At 38.4% G+C, this 22,629-nt stretch overlaps 1 protein-coding gene across 2 annotated transcripts; it reads left to right on the top strand.

The window, feature by feature from the left end:
* Positions 1-1,243: 1,243 nt before the first annotated feature.
* bbox1 (butyrobetaine (gamma), 2-oxoglutarate dioxygenase (gamma-butyrobetaine hydroxylase) 1) lies at positions 1,244-22,435 on the top strand. Of its 2 annotated transcripts, none has more exons than XM_046840768.1 (8): positions 1,244-1,381; positions 4,512-4,913; positions 6,435-6,549; positions 15,183-15,381; positions 17,504-17,609; positions 19,083-19,279; positions 20,067-20,233; positions 20,634-22,435. In XM_046840768.1, exons 2-8 carry the CDS (start codon positions 4,554-4,556, stop codon positions 20,792-20,794), a joined length of 1,305 nt encoding a protein of 434 aa, XP_046696724.1. In that variant the 5' UTR covers positions 1,244-1,381; positions 4,512-4,553; the 3' UTR covers positions 20,795-22,435. The 2 variants fall into 2 exon arrangements, with proteins under 2 accessions (XP_046696724.1, XP_046696725.1); XM_046840769.1 differs by lacking the exon at positions 1,244-1,381 and adding an exon at positions 1,841-1,992.
* The last annotated feature ends 194 nt before the right edge of the window (positions 22,436-22,629 follow it).

The following is a 22,629-nucleotide window of genomic DNA, read 5'->3' as shown; positions in this document are numbered from 1 at the left end:
CAACTTCAAGTAGTAGACATATTTCAACATCCACTATGCAAAGGAGACTGCGTGAGTCAGGCCTTCATGGTCAAATTGCAGCAAAGAAACCATTCCTTTGAAAGAACAACAAGCAGAGGAGACTTGTTGGGCCAAGAATTACAATTAATAGACTTTAGATTAGTGGAAAACTGTTCTTTGGTCTAATGAGTTCAAATGTAAGATTTTTGGTTGTAACTGCCGTGTAACTTTGTTAAACATACAAGGGGGTGACTGGATGGTTCCTGAATGTGTAGTTTCCACTGTGAAGCATGAAGGCGGTATGATGGTGTGTGGATGTTTTGCTGGTGACACTGCTGGTGATTTAGTCAAAATGTAGGGAATAGTGGAACCAAAACTTGTTTTTCAACAGGACAGTGACCACAAACACACCTCTAGTTTATGTAAGAGCTTTTTGTTTAAGGAGGAGATTGATGTATTGCTGCATCAGATGACTTCCACAATCACCTGATCTAAATCCATTTGAAATGATTTGGAATGAGTTGGACCAGAGGGTGAGGGAAAAGCAGTTAACAAGCACTGACACCTCTGGGAACTCATCAAGATGGTTTAAAAACTATTCCAGGTCACCACCTCATGAGGCTGACAAAGTGAATGCCAAGAGTGTGCAGAACTGTCATCAAAGCTGAAGGTGGCTACTTTGAAGAATTGAAAATATGAAACCTATTCTGGGTTATTTAACAAGATTTTGTTTAATATAAATATAATTCCAGATGTGTTCTCTCATAAGAAAAAAACTACTGAAGAAGTGGTTGTGTCCAAACTTCTTCTTCTTCTTCTTCTTCTACTTAAAAAAGTTATTAAAACGAGATCATTCACACTGAAACTCTTCCCCTATTAATAGATTCATATTAAAATTAATATTTTCAAATATTTCCACACGTCATTCCATCCTGATGTGGGTTTAAGTGTAGGGAAATCGCAAACCCTCAATTGTGTGACTATTAAGTGTTTTGGCCAAGATATCTTGAAGTAGCATGATTTTTGATTGCAAAGGTACGAAGAATTGACTTGTATAGTAAATCAGTGATTTGACTTTCTTACTACTATCTTCAGATATAACAAATAAATACAGCAAATACTATCAAATAATTTTATAAATGACAAAGTTATCAATTCAATTCATCATTTTCTATGGAGACATTTAATGGTTTTTAAAACATGCTATTTAATTCTAATAAGTGGAGGGTACGTGAAACCTGATGCATGAGGGTGTGTATTGATACTGAAAGCACAGCGACCTTTCACACACTTCCTCTCTCCACACACACACACACACACACACACACATCTCCTTCTTGGTGCACTCTGACACACTGAAGCTTCCTTTTCTTCACACAAGGTAAGTTTATTTTCAGCTGGTGCATACACTCGTTTTTTCGTCACGTCTCGTCATTCACACGTGCACGTGTTAAAGCTCCTTACACACATACACACAAAGGACATCATCACAACACCATTCTTTCTACTCTCTCTCATTGCTGATGTTTTTGTTTGCTAGCGTGCGTGCATATGGTATTCATAACATCTCTGTCTATAACAGTTTAATATTGTGTATGAAATATGTTTTTCCCCCATTGATTTCCGTTTACAAATAACAACAGCATCTGTGTAAAAGCAAGCGAACATGACCGGAAGTAAAGCCGGCGTTTTTTTTTCTTTTTTTTATCGCGCGACCTTTCACCTACTTCTGTCGATAGGGCGCGTGCGGTCGTGCGCTGACGTCACGCGCTTGTCTCGCGCTGCACCCGAGATAAACATCATACGTCACAGAGCCTTCCACGTAATACATACAATATATTTGTGTGTATGCAGGATGTCTTTTGTGTTGTCTTACTGTGACCACGGTGTTGCTTGGAAGTCCATATTCATGGTTCTGAGTAGGCGCATTTTACCAGCGAAATAATATTCAGAGGGATAATAAGATTTCCAGACATATAGTCTCCTGCAAAAGTAAGAAAGCTATCAAAAATACAAATGTTAATCATTTATTTTGAATCCAATTTATCAAAAATGTAATAATGGATTATTAGTATTTAGTGTGCATGAGCTTGAACATGTGCTTGTATCATCAGGAAGTCATTATGACATCACATACATTTAGACTTAATAAAAGAGCATGTGAACAGCAGACCATCACACCTATATCTAGCTAACAATTTTTCATCACAGGGCTTTCAGCTTTGTGCACATGTGTACCGAATGCAGTCCTTTTTACGTGCGGAACACAGTTAAAATCTGAGTTCCCCTCAGGAACGTATTAAGTGGAGGACCGCAAGTTTGTTTAGTCTTCGCACTTTGAGAACATTTTTTATTATTATTATCAAACTTAAAAATATACACAACAAAGCCAGGGGTATAAAAAAAGAAACTAGAGTTAACACAGTGTCACTGTGACGACTCACTAAGATTTGTTTTGCAAATTGCAAATGCATGAAATGCTAAAGAATCCATAGAGCTAGCGTTAGCCGCTAACCAGGAAGGTACAGATTCTTCAGTGTTTTACAGTCCAGCTTCAGGGACTTCTCTTAAAAAGAGAAATTACTGACACTTCCACATATCGAGGAAGTGAATGAATGAAGGATGGAAGGAATGAAGACATTTGTTAAATCATGCTAAAATAAGTAGTTAAATAGATCATATCTAATATTAAATGTAAAATACACACAAACTTGCACATCTGTATTACCTAATAGGGTCTAACAAACTATTTTATGATTACATTTAATTTAATCAATTTAATTTAATCAATTTTTAATTTACTCCATTTAATCGATATAATAAATGTGTTGCATTAATTTGATTTATTTTATTTTTATGTAGAAGAAATCAATTTTTATATTATTTAACCAAGCAGACACTCTTTAAAATTGTTTGAAAAATGTGAACTGTTCAAATTACGATGATTACAAATGTTAATAATAAACTGCGTCAATAAAAAACAAGAAAATATTTTTCTTATATATATATATATATATATATATATATATATATATATATATATATATATATATATATATACGTGTGCGTGTGTGTATGTATGTGTGTGTGTGTGTATATATATATATATATATATATATATATATATATATATATATATGACCTCACCCCCACTAAAGACCTCTAGGATGACCTGAAAGATTGGCTATGTGCCAGATCGTCTGGCCCGACTTCAGTGTTTGATTAATGACATCAGTGCTTAAGTCATGCTATTATTACTCCCTATAGCAACGTTCCAATGTTGAATGGACATTGTTCCCAGAGGAGTGGAGCTTATTATTAACATAATGGTTTGTCCAATGAGGGCTTTATGGTAAAAACTTTTGGCAATACGATGTATATAGCCTTTAGGTGTGCTAAAAAATGTGCGTACATTCTGCATGTTGTACATGTTTTGTTGCTGTTTGAATTACTTGGTTACGTTTTGGCATCTTTGGAAGCCTGTTGCTGTGGATGGTCCCAAATGGATCCCTTAACAAAAACAATGTATGCTTACTTCTGCTTTAACTTTTGAGTTTGCATGAATAGTAAAGACCTAAACTTTAGTAAAAAATCTTTTTAACACAGTACTGTTTATCTACAATTTATAATTATGGAAGACTAATTTATAATCCCATTTTTGGGTATTGGGAAGAGGATGGATGTGTTTGTCTGATTCCTCTCATGCGCCTCTCAGGGTGTTTGCTTTAACAGTTTGGATTCTAGCTGCTCACTATGGACTTCAATCCATAATATCAGGATAAAAAAGGAATACATCCTGGAGTGTGCTTAAAAGCAGTGCCAAATTTATTTTTTCTGTACAGGTAGTCTTCGACTTTGTGGTTGTAAGCAGTACCTGCACTGTATTTTTTCCACCAGATATAATGGGATATCTGTTTTTTTATTTCCTTTTTTCACTGGTCATTTTATAGATGGCAAAATAGAGCTTTATTTCCCCTGACACATGAACATAAACTAAAATTATGAATCCATACAAAACTTTTTCCTCAAAGATCAGAGATTTTCCTGCTAAATTTCATTACCACACCTCTGTAGAACTACCTGAATAATATAAAATGTGATTATGTAATATGCATTTGTGTGGCAGTGAACAGTTGGTTTGAATAAATAAATAAGGTTTGTTTACGCCAAAAGTGGAGTCATACCCCTTTAGGTCAGAGTTCAGCTTTAGATTTACAGTAGTATGGGTTAAAGGTTAAAGGTCTAGTATGATGACTTTAATAGCAGTGTTGTAATGTTTGTTCACTAATAGATTTCCATTTGAAATCAATGAATGGTGTACAAACCATACTTTTTCACAATCATGCAGTGCGACTAGATATTTTACAAAAAGATCATATCAGTATGCTTTAACAGTGAATATTGAGATTATCATCTTGTAATAAATTTGTCGTAAATCTGTGTGGTTATCATATACAAGGCTGTAAAGTAATTATCTAACCACGCAACCCTTTTTATGTGTTTCCATGAAGAAAGTCAGCTTTACACGGCTTCAAGCTACACCGCAGATCAGGATGTTCTCTAGTCTGGCTTGCTGTGCCTCAAGAGCAGCTCTGCATGTGCTGAAATCAGCTACTCGTCCCTCCAAACCAGCAAAAATCCCTCGTTTTTGGCATCAGACACTGGCAGCGGCCCGTCTACCCACTGTTGGAGGGAGCGCGGTGGCGAGACAAGCTCAAGTACTGGACCACAAGAGGTTGCTCCAGGTGGAGTGGGATGATGGAAGCTATAGTTTTTATCCGTTTACCTGGCTTCGGGATAACTGCCAGTGTCCTCTGTGCATGCTGCAGTCAGCACAAGCACGGAGACTGCTCCTGACCGACCTTGATGTACACACAGGAATGGACCAAGTGCAAATATCGGAGAATAACAAGGTACGTTTTTGTAGATTTATTGAAAAGGTAACATGAGGGTTTTTGACTGTATAATTGTAGACAATGTGAAATATTTCTAAATGCTGGAAAAAACTTCTAATGATTTTAAATATTTACACATTTAGACAACAAAACTGACCGGGTTAATAAGTGAATATGACAATGATGTTAGTACAGGCAATGATTAATTGACAGCAGAGGTTTGTGTTTAAATGCAGTGTGTGACAAAACAGAGACAGATGCATACGATATTAATAATCGAAGAGATAATGAGCATTTCACATTGTCAACTTGCAGTTCTTTAAAATGTAGAGTAATAGTTTTATTTCAGGAGTTTAGGTTGTAAATCAAGAGGTAGGTGGTGCATCTTTTGTTGGAATTGGAGTGAAGTCTTGACTTTCTAACCAGAATATGGATCACATGTAGTGTACCCCTGGTTGAGATATGTACAAATGGGATATGCATTGCTTTTGAGAGACAAGTACTGTTTTTAGAACTATAAAAACTTTCTTTCGGCTTCTCCCATTAAGGGTTGCCACAGCGGATCATCCGCATGTTTGATTTGGCACATGTTTTTACGCTGGATGCCCTTCCTAACGCAACCCTCCCCATTTATCCGGGCTTGGGACCAGCACTAAGGCTTGTGCAACCCTAATGGCTGGGGTCGGTTCCTGTATATAAATTAATTCTTTTTAATACAGCTTTATTTGTATATCGCTTTTAACATTGGATATTGTCCCAAAGCACCTTTACAGAGATAAAGAGATATTGAAGTTCGAATGCATAAGTTAAGGCGCCTAAAATTTTATTCTATGTAAGTCTATCCCTAATAAGCGAGCCAGTGCCGACTGTGGCAAGGATAAACGCCCTGAGATGGTATCAGGGAGGAAAATCCAAAACACACCCATCCACCAAATGTCCATTCATTATAGTTCCATTATTGTTAAGGTGTACTGTTCAGTGAAAGGCGCTTAAATTCAGAACTTTTGTTCAACGCCATTGTGGCGGACTGTTAACATTAATAACACTCAGTTGCTCAGTAGTTTCATGGATATTTAGGCTGTTCACATGGAACCATTCTCAGCTGCACAGACTGGCCTCCAGTTGAAGAGAACTCAATCCAGAAGTAGGGTGTCGTGATAAATCTGTCAGATCCAAAATAAAAGGAAAAGAGAACTGGCCATTGGTACTTCAGAAGCATGTTTAACTCAACAGTGAAAGAGAGAGAGAGTAGAGAGGTGACTGGGAAAAAGTTAGACACTGTACAGTGTAAGGAGGGTGTAATTTAAGACTAGTTATGGCAACATAACTGAAAGGGAAAACCAGAACACAGGGAACGGCCTTCCACACCACCATTAACAAACCTGAATGAGTGTGTAAGAGTGGGGATATACAGTATAGCAGACAGTGTTAAAGTTTTTTCTCAGGTTTCTACACATACACTGATCACTCTACTACATGCTACATGCAACTCTATGTGGGCATGACTAATGGAACATCTTTCCATGCTGTTTTATGAAGGTCTCCATCACATGGCCAGATCAACATAGCAGTGAATTTGAGCCTGAGTGGTTAAAGAAACGATGCTTCTCACCTGAGGCAAGACAAGCACGACAGGAAGAACTTTTTCTAAATGGTGAGTACTGGTGATTTATGTGTCTTACTGTTTCCCTGTTTCCATTTCCAATTTCATAAGTACTACTGACCTGCGAAGGCTAGACAACACAGACATTACATGGTCTACTGGTAACTGGTGGTTCAGTGGTTAAGGCACTGGGTTATTGATCAGAAGGTTGGGGGTTCAAACTCTGGTGTTGTCAAGCTGCCATTTTTGGGCCCTTGAGAAAGGCCCTTAACCCTCTGTGCTCCAGGGGTGCTATATCATGTGACTGTAAAATACATGTGACAATATAAAGCACCTTTCTTGCTAGTAAATTGTATTAAACATAGTTCTGGAGATACTACATGATACTAGGGTATTCTGTCAGTGGCTGATGAGAACGTTGGTTAAAATCAATACATTTACTTCAGAATAAATCACAGCACCAAAACACACTATATACTCCAATATTCATTTTGCTTCTCAGAAATGTAAACACATGCATTCCTCGTGAATGAGGCAAAATGCAAACGATCGTTTGAGTTTTCTTAGAAATTAATGCAAAGGTCTGATGACATTCTTATTCTGAAAGGAGTGGTCTGTTCCAGGAGCACCCTGACCTATAAACCACAAGAGCTCACACTTTGTACAATATTATTAGAGAGCACTCTTACATACCTTCATCCAATATCATTAAGAAGAATCTTTTCAGTATAGGTCTAAAGATTTGTAGAATCCATGTCGCCATTTTTTTTCTTCAGATTATTCAAATATGTCATTTATTTCAGACTTCTGCACAAGTCTTAAAAGAGTCCATAAGTCTGGGTCCGCTCTGTTTTTTTGGGAACTGAATGAGTTCCTGTGGACATTTTCATTTATTTATAGAATTCAGTTTTTCATGAAGCAGAAGAATGGGGTCTTCACCACTCTGGATTTAACTGGCAGGATAGAGATGTTCACTGTGGGTTTTGGTTTTTCTGTGACAGTCTACACACGTCATGTTGCTTATGCAAAGCCTCTCTTTCAGGATAAAACTGTTAGTAACACTGCAACTAGAGTCACTGCCTTTTCTCAACAGCTTAGTAAATAGAAATAAGTGCTGATCTTTTTATTTTCGAGTTGTTGTGTTTCCTCCCATTTTGCGGATTTTTTGTGGACACTGAAACAAATGTAGAGCATCGCTGCCTTTACACATCTCCGGGAAAATCTTGAGTGCAGCATTTTATTTTAAGAGTATAATTCATTTAATTGTTAAAGGTATTTTACAGTTATGGCATTTGGCAGACCCCCTTATCCACAGCGACACACAATCGTCTCATTCACACAACCGAGCAGCGGCGTGGTTAAGGGCCTTGCTCAGGGGCCCAGGAATGAAAGGCATTCGAACTCACAACCTTCTGATCCAAACGCAAACACCAAGCCACCACTCCCCAAATCCTCCAGTTCCTTCCTTAATAGCGCTCAAACTCAACCACACCGAGATTATTTTGCCAGGTTAAAAAAACTTTACATAATCGTATAAATTGGAATACATTTATAATAATCCAACAGTCTAAAAATCTTTATGCATCCCTCTATTGGTTTACTCACAGTGAGAAAATACAGAAATTCCACTTTACGAGTAAAAAAAACCAAACCGCAGCAGTAGATTCAACTCTGTTCCCGACCTCCTCAGGAACCCTGATGATGGAAACACTCAGCATGGATTTTCTAAAAGGCTGAAACTGCACAATAAATTATATTTAAAAAATTGTTCTCTGATCATGGACCTTAAAGGATAAAATGTATAAGGTATTTATACATTTCTTCTGTGGTCAAGATAGAACTCACTCAATCACAAACACTGATGGATATTTGAAGCAGAGCAGCTGACGTTGTCTTGCATTGCTGGAATATGAAGCCATGCAGATGTTCCATCACATCTATAAGATTACATTTTATTATTGAAGTGATCAAGTGTAGCTCCTGGAGAATACGCTCCATTGAAACTCCATTCTTCTCCCCTTGCTCCATCTTTACCTGTCCTTCAGAAGTTATGAGTTTGAACTGAAGCTCTGTATAAAATCTGATGTAATGCATGGATGAAAAAGTTCCTGCTAAGGAGTTATTCCTCTGTATGAATGATTTAAAATAAATATTTCGCAGTTGATTTCGAGAAAAGTAATATCAGTGCGTAATATCGGTGTAGTAGTTTCATGTGGTTTCTGGAACAGTTTTAAGGCTGAGGCATTTGTCTGAGGAGACACATCCAAAGGATTACCCTTGAGTGGAAAGTCTTTTCCCACTTCCTGCCATATGGAATTGTGATCTAAGCAACTCGAGAAGAGTGCTGCAACGTGCTCCAAACAAACCCGCATGTGTCTGGATTGAAGACTAATGGTTCCTTGACTTGACATGGTCAGGCCACAGCTGAATTGTTGGCGCTCTGTGGCTTCATGTTAAAAAAAACAGATGCAGGTTAGCGTGAATGAGATGATCGGGGTACACCTGGGTACAGTTTGGAGAGTGTCTGGGATTAAAGAGAACATAACCGTTTCATGAACTACACCAAAAAGGATTTAGGTTGTAAATACCGTTGTTCCTAAGTACTTTTCCTTGCGATTGATGTATGTCATTGAACGGTTCATTTACGAAAGTCTGACCAACTCTCTAGTTTGAACCAATGTCATTTGGTCAGAACACAAATCCTCTGCTCAATGCAATGAATGACAAGCCAACTTGCTTTACTCCTGACTTCACACTGAGGAGTCCAGAAGGTCAGTTTCTGCCTCTTGTTAAAAAATCTTCCTCGTAAACCTCTCTGAGGATTCAGCTGTGCAGGTCTGCGATGCGTCTGTTGCCGATGGCAAAGTGCTTTTAGTCTTTTTTTTTGGCTTTTTCTTTCATGAGCCGCATTAAAGCGAGACACCGGCGTTTGTTTTTTACGCTTGCTCAGAGTAAAACCACAGGAGGTTCTCCATTTTAACAGCACCTCCAACTGTTCCGAGCTAATTTTACAGCCCCTAAATGCGTACGCTCAGCGAGACGGAGACTTAACAGAAACCTCTCTCTGAAGGTGATGTGCCGGTTGTTTAGCTTGCCTATTATATGTTACTACAGAATCCTCCCTTGGGTCTCATTGATGGAGTTGAGTAACACCGGAGCACTGCGTTTGGCTTTTCTGGTGTTGATTTCTGAGTGCTAATTTAATGCAGACAGAAATAAGGAGGTTTGTTTGCTGAACATTAGATGACTCCATCTTTTTGCATCAAACAACGGCAGAAGTTTTTCCTCCCACTGTGAAGCAAGGAGCCAAGAAAGAGCTCATTATCCACGTTGAAAATTGGTTCAAGTGATTTCTGAATGTCTTTAATTCAAGATTGTGCTACTTACTAAGGGAATGTTCTCTATGCACAGCCAAATGTTTCTTCCAAATGTTGGTTGTCTCATAAATGTGTTAAAAATCCAACAGGCTTTGTTAAACACAAGTGTACAGAAGGTTGTGAGCCTTTTTTGAAATGAAGAATGGATTGATGTAATAAACAGTTGGGTCTTTCTTCCATTTATGGTGCTATCTAAAACGTCTACCTCAAGGACAGGACTATCCGTACACTAGGGAACCACTCATCTGCAGCTGGTTTCAGACTGTGTAATTAAAACATTCTTTTAGATTATTACTTGTCACAATGTACGAGAGGACCTCAACAACAAAATTCTATAAAATCAACGTTTCCCCATGTCAGATTTTACCTCTGTAACAACTGATCAGTGAATAAAAGGTCACTACGCTGTGCTTAAGTCAGGGGTCCTCAAACTACGGCCCTATAAACAACAAGAGACATATTTAGAAAATTGAATTTGAAATATGTTTTACTCAAACCATATCTGTTAAAAACTAAAATTTCACTTAGTTATCAATAGAAGTCAAGGCACCGATAGTTGGTTGCTGGAACCATCGGCTATCGGCAAAAATCCATTCCAATATTTTTCCGGTCTCTGGTCCGCTGTAATTATGAGAGCGCCATCTAGAGGTGAATCACTGGCACCATGTGCTTTTTGTTTTTACACAAGAGACTGCATAGGGAGCGTTAATATTTATCGCTTGATTAATCAGTTTTTGGCAAGTACGATCCAACCTCGCTATCGGTATGATTTTTTTTTTCCGACTTTATTTCTCGGAAACATCCAACATTTCTGTTGCATCCACCAGTAACCATGTTGTTTGGCATGAAGTTTGAAGCTGTTGGTGTATAAACGAGGCTCCTCTGCTTCATCTGTCTTGTTCCGTCTCCTCCAGAGCTGAGTATTACACAGAGTTCTCTCCAGGGATCAGAGGCTTAGTTTGATACCATGCAATTCTTTTGATTGTGGCCCATTTTACTGTCAACGTGTAAGGCTTTCTGGCACTACAGAGGCGGTGATGCTGCCCGATTGGCTTAAAAAAAAATCGGAATTGCGAGAGAAAAAATGCAGAATTGAGAAAAAATAAAGTCAGAATTGAGATAAATAATTTTTTTATTTGGTGGAAACGGGTTTCCATATAAATCTTCTCTTTGCACCTTGCTGTTTTCCCGTTCCTCTATTTTATCATTCCGCAGTGTCTTCTGTGGCTACCTCTTCAGAGTTTAGCCGGTGGTGCGTCAGTAATAATGGTCCGTGGAGAAACACAATGCTCAGTGTGTAGTTAAATGGACTAAATGAAGCATCAAGGCAAATATTTTTTTTATTCGAATGACTCGAGTTACTCGAGGAATGGTTTCAGCCCTATTAAAAAAAATCATAATGAAATCTCTACAATAATACTGGTAGTCACTTGACTGACTTGACCCTCCAATAAATAAAGGAAAAATTATGTAGCCCTCACAGGAAAGGGTTTTGGGACCCCTGGTTTATGTCAAATCTTGACCTAATGTCAATAGTCACAATCTTTAAAGTGAGCTTGAGGTAATATGGATATTTTGTTTCTGTCCAACAGCATCTTTTCTTCATGTTTTCCCGTTGTTACTACTGTATTTGGAGATGTCCCAGGAGTTTTGTGTAATCGTGTCATGTCTGCCTATTTGTGGCTTTGAGACGAGTGTTACATAGAATTTTTTACATTTATATCCCAAAGGGACTAAATCAGCTGTCAGTGAGCATGTCATGTGTGTTCTAAGATCACCAATCGAAACCAACGACCGAAGAATTGTCTTACGATCTGTGCTTTTTGTCTGTGACAACACAGTCAGGCCAAAAATCATAAATGCCACGTAAAAATACAGCTTCAATTAATTTGTCTATTAAAACGTCCGAATAACATCTTCCAGCTGGGTGATAATAAACACCCTTCTGGGATAGGAACTGGGAGGATAAAGTGGTCTAATGTTCTCCAATTTCCACAGGCTTAGATTTAATGAGCATATATTTCCTGCAAATAAATTGCCTGTGTGTTCATGTGGGAAAGTGTTTAAGTTGGAAAAGATGCAAAGACGTATATGAAACGTGGAAAAACCACTGTACAAGTTGCCACACGTGTGAATTCACTTCCATCAGATTAGGTGCACTTACAGTTCACGTACTCATCACAAGTAAACGTTCATGCGGATATGAACGTCAGTAAATGGTTTTCCATCTTTCTGTTCTGTTTGATCTGTTTGACACGGTTGACAAGGACAGCTACAGGGCTGGATTAGTGCTGCTGCTGTCAAACCTCTCTGTGAGGAACAATGCATGGCTCAGGAACCCTTCAGCAGAAGAACGGGGATTAAAGTCCACCTGGCTATTGAGTTTGCTAGCGAGTGCAAGAGCAGTCGTGTTGCTTTGAGACAGAGTGATGTATTATTGCTGCGAAACCCAGCTGGAAACTATGCAAAAGTGAGACTAATCTCTGATTGGCTCTGAGACTGGAGTGCATCGTGCCAAGAAAACCTAGCAGCAAATGTGTGTCGTTATGAGGGAATGCTGAGCACCGCTGCATGGTAGAGGAGCACCATGTGAACCTCCTCACCCTGGGCCAAGTGCCCAGCTTTCTCCGTACCTCCCTCCCCCTATCTCCATCTCTCTCCTGTCCTCCTCTTTCTCTCATCTCAATATTCGGTCATTTTTTGTCATTAATCTCTCATTTGCAGTGCACCACTCACCGCTCTCTAATTGTAGCACAAATCTGCTAATTTTCCTTTTGGCTGGTGGGCCACATTTTCCACAGAGCAATACTTTTTATTTTATTATTTCACTACTGTTAGAATCTGTGCACTGTACGCTTTCATTTTTAACCGCTTTATTCACCTCTCAAGACTCAAAATTATTTGGATTATGAATTAGCTGTTTACATTGGAAAACCATTGCTACCATGTGTGTTCACATTCTAACTGTCAGATTTCTTTAGGCAAGTTTTTTTAGGCCCCGCCTCCAAAACGAACTGCAATTACATTATCCTGGCGATGCTTTTAAGCTCAATCTGACATTTAACTGCTTGAAAGCAAAGTAATATCTATAATAATGTAAAACTTCTCCTTATAATGATTTACTAGGTTGCGAAGGGGCATTGGGGTTGTTCTCATTCTCATTAACCTTTAGAAGGAAAAGTTGCAAATTAGGCTGAATCCCCAAAAATCCTTGTACAGTATATAAATCTATGTATATAACCTTACTATAGATATTATACAATAACATTTAAAAATCTACAAAATGTACAATAGGACCATTTGAACATGTGCTAGAGGAATCAACACCTGTCACCCTGAATACTATCACTTTAATGGCCCAATAATAATGTATAATTTTAATATGACAATAAAGGGAAAGGCCTTTGTAAAAAAAAAAAATAATAAATGTGGGTTGCATAATCCATCAAAGTTTGTGCATATAGACTAGATTAATGTTGTGTTTGTCTTGGCAACAGAGTGTTTAGCCACTTGAGTGTTTACTTCAAGTGTGTTTCCTTCTGTGCTCAGTTTTATTACTGTTTCTAATAAAACAGTAATAATGGAAGCTCTGGTTTTGTTCAAATGATCTACTCACATTAATGAAGAGCGCACACACACACACACACACACACACACACACACACACACTATATATATATATATATATATATATATATATATATATATATATATATATATATATATATATACATACATACATATACACACAGTATCTCACAAAAGTGAGTACACCCCTCACATTTATATATAGATATATTTTAGAGTAGTCGATGTGCAGCTCGTATCGCAGTACAGATTTACTGTCCTCAAATAACTCAACATACAGCCATTATTGTCAAAATAACTGGCAACAAGTGAGTACATCCTAAGTGATAACAGCTGTATGTCGTTTAACCATGCAAAGCAACACGTCCTGTTCATCGTGTTCATGTTTTTGTCAGCTTAATAGGACCATACAAATGTGTATCTTGTATTAGAGCAGTTAAAATGTGGCACTTTGAGTACAATTCTCTCATACTGACCACTGAATGTTCAACATGGAACCTCATGGCAAACAACTCTCTGCACAGCTTTTGTGAGATATACAGTATATTTAGAGGAGGAACGAGGAGAAATCAATCTACATATAAAATATCGTCCTCCAATCACGAGCCTTCAATCACGAGCGAAACTGCCGATTGCGTGTCTCTGCATCACGAGCCTTATGTAAATGACGTCAGCTGATGCTAAACAAACCAATTAGAACACATCCCGGTGGAGGTGGAGAGCGTGTAGGCAGCATGTAGATGTGACAGGGATCGTTAATGTTGTAAAGTGTGATGCATAATACAGTAGAGTACTGATATGTAAATGTAATTACTAAATTAAAATTGGTTTTGTTTTATGTTTAATATATTGATTTCTTAATTTTGGGGTGGAAAAGTGGGAGTCGTCTTATACATGGAAAAATACGATGCATATAAAAACAACACACCACGCACACGCACACGCACATGCACATGATGAGCTTATATAAAAGACTAAAATAGTGACATTAACTGACATCAACAAACCAAAGAAACCATCTGTCTCCAAGTCATAAATACAGACGCTGTTGTGGCTGTTTTTTCTCTCACATCGAGTCCATTGTTTAACCACCATGTTTTGGCTCAGGTCTTGAAAACACAAACATACTATTCCAATTAAATAAAAAAATCGCCCAGCTAACTGGAATGAGTCTAAATTTCCATTATTGGGTTTAACAATTGCCATGTGGAGTTGGTGCTCATCTCTATCTTAACACAGGGATAAGAGAGATATGCCACAGAATAATGTACATGCTGCTGCTCACATTGACTGGTGTCTAGGCTTGTGTAAAAGCACTTCCATGTATTTCATAGGATTACAGAGTATATACTATATAATTAACTGTGGTAAAATAGCCAGTGTTTGAGCATTAGGGCTAAAGGATTTCCAGACTACCAGAAATGAACAGAAAAGGAAGCAGGGGTGAGACTGTTCTGCTGATGGAAACCTGTAGAATACATAACAACCTGGTAATTTGCTGTGTGTGTTTATTCTCACAGGCTTGTCTCATGGATATTTAATGGAACGGTTCAATTGGAATTAAAAAGCTGAATACGAGAACATTTTCTTCATTGTACATAATCTACAGTGTTATATGATAAACCTGGTTCAGTTTGTTTTCTTTTTTTTTCCCAGAAGTGTGAAATGTGAGTTTATGCGGGATTTCTAATTATGATAAATGTCTCTGGGTTGTTTCAGAGCGTGAATTCTGGGATTCTGGTTGGCAGATCCCCATGGCAGATTTTGAGGAGGTTTTACATGATGACAAGGCTGCTCTGGTATGGCTTCTGGCCCTCAGGCGTGTCGGGATCGTGTACCTGAAGGGGGCGCCAGCAGAACAGGGCCAGGTGGCTAAACTCAGTCAGAGAATCGGATACCTCAGACTTACATTCTATGGGTAAGAACCATGTATATATACAAACACACACACACACATTTGACACATAATTGAATCGATTTCAAGAAATGTATTTTCCACACTTACTTCATAAATCGTTCACGTCTCGTTAGTGTATGCTCGATTGCTGAGAAATTCGACCTCAATTTAGCGTGAAGAAACGTGCATTTTTTTCTCCAAAGGATTCACTCTTCTGTAAAAGACTAAAAGTTCACCATGAGTCACTGGCAAACCATGATCAGCTTGATGAAAGCATTTCCTGAAGCTGAATCTAGCCCAAATCAAACATCTTTTTTTTTCTTCCCCCTCTCTCTTTCTCTCCTCTTAAATGAGTTCCACTGCCACTGACCTTCACTTCGACTGCAGAGCAATGAATCAGAATTGCATAATTTGACACTTACAGAATATCCATCTCATTAATGAGCTATTTTTGATGTCCTTTATTTTTCATCCTTCATGAATTACAAATGAAGACAACACTTTTTTCTAAGTAGGAACATTTCAAGTCATCCAGATAGAGAACGCTTTTCTAGAATAGAAAAAAGACAGGAACTGATATATAGAAGGAAAACAGATAAGTAAGGGAACATAGTTTTTAGACAGATAACACAGTTCATCTGTTTAGAACATACTGAATGTTCTGTCAGCTTTAGTTGGAGGACAGCATATGTGAAGCCAGACCCAGCTGGACCCCATTTTACCTGATCACAGCCCACACACACTCAAAAAAAAAAAAAGCTGAGATCATGAGTTAAATGTGTTCAAAGCTACTGACAAGGAGGAGGATGACAAAGAGAGAGAGAGAGAGAGAGAGAGAGAGAGAGAGAGAGAGAGAGAGAGAGAGAGAGGCTTTTCTGGAAAACAGTCAAGCAGTCCTTTCTCAGGAATGACATCATGCTGTACTCTGCAGTTCCAAGTGTCTCCAGTCACAGCAGGTCTTCCCTCTTCTCTATTTAGACAAAAACGTCAGGAGAGATAGCGAGTGTCGGGCCACTGCACTGTTTTTCATTCCTAGAACTCTCTGGTTCACATTTAAATAATTTACTTGTTGTCAACATTCTTCACTGAAAATGTTTACTTGCACTGTCCAAATCTGGAACACAGTACTAAATGAATATCAGGCACTGGTTAGGAAACTTGAGAATTCATTTTAATACACTGTTTAAAAAAAAACTAAAAAAATGGCTGAGCCGCTGTATGAACGATTTTCAATCCTGAGCTCCACGTTTTCCTGTCTATGTAATGGTTTTCTTTGAATTCTCCAGTTTCCTTTTACCTCCAGAAAACAGCAAGTAGCATTCGTGTGTGTGAGTGTGGTGGATAGGCTCCAGATCCCTCATGACCCTGAGCAGGATGTAATGCTTATAGGAGATGAATGAATTTGTTCGGGGGGTGACCCTGAATAGTCGAAGATAAAAGTTCGATGCTTTGATAGAAGGAGCCTGTTTCGACTAAAAATCTCACATTCGCATTTTCGCAGAGGTGTTATGAAACGAGGATCATTCCATTTTCAGTTATATAGGGGTGTTCAATGTCTGCTTTCACATAGAACTTCCAATATTCTCCAATATACAGCCTATTATGATAAAGCTGTAAATAAATGGATGAAAGGATGGAGCCACCAGGCAGGAGGAAAAGAGGAAGGCCAAGGAGGTGGTTTATGGATGTGGCGAGGGAAGACATACAGATGGGTGGTTTGAAAGAGGTAGATGTAAAGGACAGTGTGATGTGGGGACGGATAATCGGCTGTGGCGACCCCTACAGGGAGCAGCCGAAAGAAGCCGATTTTTAAATCCATTTTGAGTTTATGATTCATTCATACTCTTTTAAAACCATTTCAAGGATTTCCTGTATGACTCAACAACTGCAACAGACTTGTCCCAATGGACATTTGTCCTGACACGACAAGGGTCAAATGATGCAGCCGTAATCACAGAACTCCATTCTGTTTCTGCCATGTGGAGCTCCTGCCATAACACGATGTCTGTTATGTCTATTGCAACAATTTCTTACGGTTATTAAACTCTCTTGCTACAAAAACACTGTAACCATTTTACAGCTGTGGTTTCCTCCAGTCGGTTCACACAGACACTGTAAACATGTGCTGCGTTTGCTTCAACAGACACACATGGCAAGTGCAAGACAAGCCCATGGCCAACAATGTAGCATATACCTCAGGCAAGCTGAGTCTGCACACGGACTATCCTGCTCTGCACAATCCTCCTGGGGTGAGTACACTACTCTACACAAACACAACAAAAATGCATGATCTACAAAAAAATGTCTGTTTAACTGTGTGATGCTTTGACTTATGCCGATACCTAATAGATGAAGTTCTGATAGAATTACACTGCTAGCATATCATACACTAATTTCCACAGAGAAACGGGATCTTATGTGCTCGTTAAGGATCTCTGAACTCTTAGGTAGATCCATTGCAGAGTCCCTCTTTAAATCTGATTTGGGAAAAGGGTGTAAAAATGCTTTATTCCTGGTCAACATCTGGTTGGAAAACATCTACAACTGCTTATCCGGTGATAAGCAATTTTCGAACTCGCAATTAAACGATTTTCTAAAATCTATCCATATAATAATCTGTATATATTAACTGGAAGTGAAGACAAAGAGAAATAAGCTTGCAGGAAACCTCCTACACATCATTTTGGTCTCACAACCGAATAGGATAATAAGAATGGTTGGTATTTGAGCTATTTAGTATTGACAGCGAGTTATTATTTTTAATGGCATTGAGCACAACTGCTTTCCTTTTCATTTTCTACTAAGTGCCTGCTTATAGACATTTTTATACGAAAGCAGGAAGTCTGCTACAGTAGTTTGTGTCTCTGTGGGATTATTATTATTATTAGTAGTAGTAGTTTTTTATTATATGTAGTAGTAATTGTACAAATTCTAATCCTGTGCATATTCATGTCAAATTAGGGCTATAATACACAACTGATTCGAAACTGATTCAAATGGTTTACAAAAAAACTAAATATGAAAGAAAATTAAATCATTTTAACTACTCATTGGGAATTAATTAATGACCAACAGCTGTGGACAGAGGTTTAATGCACATAACTCTTATTACATAAAATATAAATTAATAATAAGTAATTCTAGAGTGCACCTTAGAGGTCGACCGATGTGGATTTCAGCGATACTGATAGCTAGGTTGAATCGTACTTGCCGATAACCGATTAATCAACTGATTTTAACCATTTTTAAAATGGATACTGGATTTAAAAAAACAGACAACAAAAAACAGACCATTTATTGTAAAAAAAACAAACAAAAGAAAAACAGTACTGAATCATGAAAATGTGGTAAATGATTATGATAAACATAAATATAATTATATATTTAATTATATTTATGTATAATTATAATATGGCGCTCTCCTGCAAACAAACAGCACGTAGTGTCAGCGATTTACCTCTAGAGGCCGCTCTCGTAAAGATAGTGACATTCTCAGCTGTGATGGACGGAAGCCGGAAAAACTATCAGGATGGATTTTTGCCGATAGCCGATAATTCCAGCAGTCAACTATCAGTGCCGGTTAAATCAGATTTTATTCTCTTTTAAAAGATGTGTGTGTATCCTATCGAAATTGCGATGTAAACTTGAGACACCTGAAATCTTGTAGAGTGCTGACTATTAAAAGTAATCCTCTCTTTCTACATGTGTGTGTGACTTGGCAGGTGCAGTTTCTACACTGTCTTCAGCAGGCCGTACAGGGAGGCGAGAGCGAAGTGGTGGACGGCTTCCATATGGCCGAACTGCTCAGGAGAGAGGACCCAGAGGCGTTTAACATACTCTCATCCCTCTACGTCGACTACACAGACAGCGGCTCTGATTACTGCGACTTCAACGTGCAGTCCAAGAACCGCATTATAGAGTGAGACAAATACAAATGTGACCGTGTACTACACCAGACTGGTATACTGTCTCATACACACAGTCACAATGTGGCAACATAAAGTATCAATATGCTCTCCAGGAACTCACCAGGAAAACCCAAAACTATGAAAAAAATGTAGCCCATTATTTCTTTCCTTTTATTATATTCACTTCTCTGACTAGAACCGTTTCCCAGAAACAGCTTTTATTGTAAAGCTAGCTTCCTATAGCCAGCATTTTTAAAATGCATTGCTGTCCTGATGAGGCTTGAACTTGTTAAATGGGTGCCGTTAATTGCAATTAGGTGAAAAATCACTATAACATTTAATGTTCTTAAAAACTCAGCAGACTTAATACACTGATTCAAACAGTTTCTGTGGCCCCCAGTTTGAGAAATGCTGATTTAATAACTTCTACTCTTGGCACAGATGGACTTGTTGGAACTGGTCAGCCATGTATATAAATTTACTGTACTTGGAAACACAGATGTATTCTGAGATCATCTCATTTATAGACCAGACTTCAGTGATGTAATACCTGTTGCGATGTGCTTCATTTTTTTAGTGCCAAGGAGGGGTGTTAAATTAAATCGGCACCCTAAACTAGACTGTATGGTAGAGGTACATTATTAATCATATGGCTTACTAAAGAAAACAAGGCACTGATTAAATAGGTCACATGACTTTTACTTTGGTCCACGAGCACTTTTAATGTAAAAACAGCACCATCTATTGTTCAGCTGGTAAAAAAAAAAAATAATTCTTTTTTTTTTTCGGTGCATGCAGTGTGGACAGTGAAGGCCGTGTGGTGAGGATCAACTACAACAATGCAACAAGAGACTCTGTCCTGGATCTACCTCTGGATCAGGTGCAGCCATTCTACTCCGCCCTGAAGAGCTTTGTGGAGCTGATGAACCGGCCCGAGAACATGGTGACCTACAGGATGGAGCCAGGTCAGTCAACTGCTACAGAAAGTCTATAGAGACAATCGTTTTTATTCCCTCCAACTATTGAACTGAAAAATGGAAATCAGGCACAAATCTAGTTACAATGAGAAAACTTGAGTTATTGCCCTTTGCATTATTGCTCTTTGGGTTTGCTTTATACTGACCTCCAAATCAGCAACAGATTCAGAACTTGGCTGGATATTTTGTTATGTATGCTGCGTCATATTTTTTCTTGTTTTTTATCATCCTAATTACATGGAAACTTTTTGGTCTGTCTGGTCCAGAGGCCAACACTTGATGGAAACCAGAGCAACATATCCAGTAGCAGTGGCCAAAACACAAGTTTGGAAATGCAGTTTAATTCTTTCACGTCATATTTCGATAAATAATTGTCCATTACCTACAGGTGACCTGGTAACGTTCGATAACTGGCGTCTGCTACACGGCCGGAGGCATTACTCCTCTGGCACCAGGACCCTGAGACACCTAGAAGGAGCGTACCTGGACTGGGATGAAGTCATGTCCCGTCTGCGCATCCTTCGTAAAGCCGTCCACGGGGAGAGATAGGAATTCTGTTTACTTCATCTGAAACACAAGTACTGTCAGTAGGAGTCTAAGATTGACGCTAAACTGTTGTACGCTGCTTAGCGAACCCTATCGTGTAATTCGGTGGATATGTTTTCTTTTTTGTTTTGTTTTTCTTTAGCTAGGTACTTGAAGGTAAAAAAAAAATAAAATTCTTTGACGCTTTTTTAACTCTGTCTGAAAGGATGGTACACCAGAATGGTAAAAACATTTTGTAATTGATTGCAATTGCTCTTTTAAACCATAAATATTCTAAGCGATTAGACAGCACAGTGTGTTGTGAACGAAATGCTCTCACATTGCTGGCAAATCGTATTTAAAAGAAACTGAACGTTCAAAAAACGTCATTATATGGAACTTGCCAAAACGTCTTGAATTCACGAAGGACATCATTAGTCCTGAACTTCAATGTTAATAAGTTGCCAAATTAGTATTTATTAATTCTGTGGTCTAATGTCACTAAGCATTTTTTTTCTTTAACTTAATGCTATACAACTCATCCTCTAAACAACAGCTCATCATGACAAAAAGACCCCCCTCAGAACGATCCGTATCCTGCCTAACTGTGGGTCAGCCAGGGAACGTAGCAGTAATTCTCATGGTGACTTTACAGATACGATTAGTAAAATACTACGTAAACTATTTGGAAATGCACATTCTATACCGTCTCGCTCATATAATGAAAGCAAGCAGGACACAGCACATAATATAGAAGCACTGCACACACCGAAACTCCTACTCAGTAAAAATAAAGAGGAGCACATTTTCATTACTTTTTAGTGTAAATGAAGGATATTGTGCAGAAGTGCAAACAAAATCGAAAGAAAATTCTCCCAGCATGGTGTTCGTAATCTTTGGTCACTAAGAAAAAAATGAAGGAACATGCCATGAGAAAATGTAATTATGTACTGAGGGTGCAGAAATTAAAGCCATAACTTAAATTCAAACCATAAATCTGCTTGAGAACGTTTATAACCATTGGAAAAAGCTTGGAAGACGTTATGCTATTGCTTATTATTGAGGATTGTGTCAGTAGAGAAGCAATTCCAGCCCCAGACAGTAAATATATCTGTGGGACTGTTTTATCAGTTGATGGTTTGCACAAAGGCGCCGTGGGTCGCCTGTACCTGGGACGCCCCAGTAACTAAATTCAGCAGGGTACAGCATCGTTCACGTGGAGGAAATCGCAGAGTCGTGTCAAATCGTCCCAAGGAGAAGCATTTCATGTAAATATTTTTTTTCCATAACTATTATTCTAAAACCTGCACCTGCAATGCATAAACAGTCCCTCGCTGCTGTTCTATTTATATTTTATTTATGTTTCATGGCGTGCGTGTTCTCAGCAGCTCCGCGATGGCGCCTGTTAAGATGGTTAGACAAACAGCACAGAATGTTGAAACATCTTCCATTTTTAGGGTACATTATTAAAGTATGTATGTAACCTCATGGAATTTTTTTTCCTCATTGTCATAACCTTTGTCACCTCAGTGTCTTAACTGTGTGTTTTGCTGTATACAGATAAAGCTCACTCACTCTCTATCCAGATATAACTATTTTCAGGGTGGCATCAGTGATGCTAGTAATGTACTTTTATTCTCATATTAATAAAGCTTCTCAGAAGGAGATTGTGTACGCGTTTTGAAAGGTAATAAATACTTAAATCAACGGTGGCACACTTTATAACATTAACTCTGCATTTCACACACCCTGGTGCATTTGCTAGAAATAAGCAATTGCAGCACAAGTAGAGCCCATGTAGCAGGAAATGAACACACCGGTGAGTCCAAGCACGACATACACAATAAAACACCATCCTT

The sequence above is a fragment of the Silurus meridionalis genome, chromosome 26, assembly GCF_014805685.1.
Source record: "Silurus meridionalis isolate SWU-2019-XX chromosome 26, ASM1480568v1, whole genome shotgun sequence".
NCBI classification, from domain to species: Eukaryota; Metazoa; Chordata; class Actinopteri; order Siluriformes; family Siluridae; genus Silurus; species Silurus meridionalis.
This window is presented reverse-complemented; position numbering and strand designations above follow the sequence as displayed.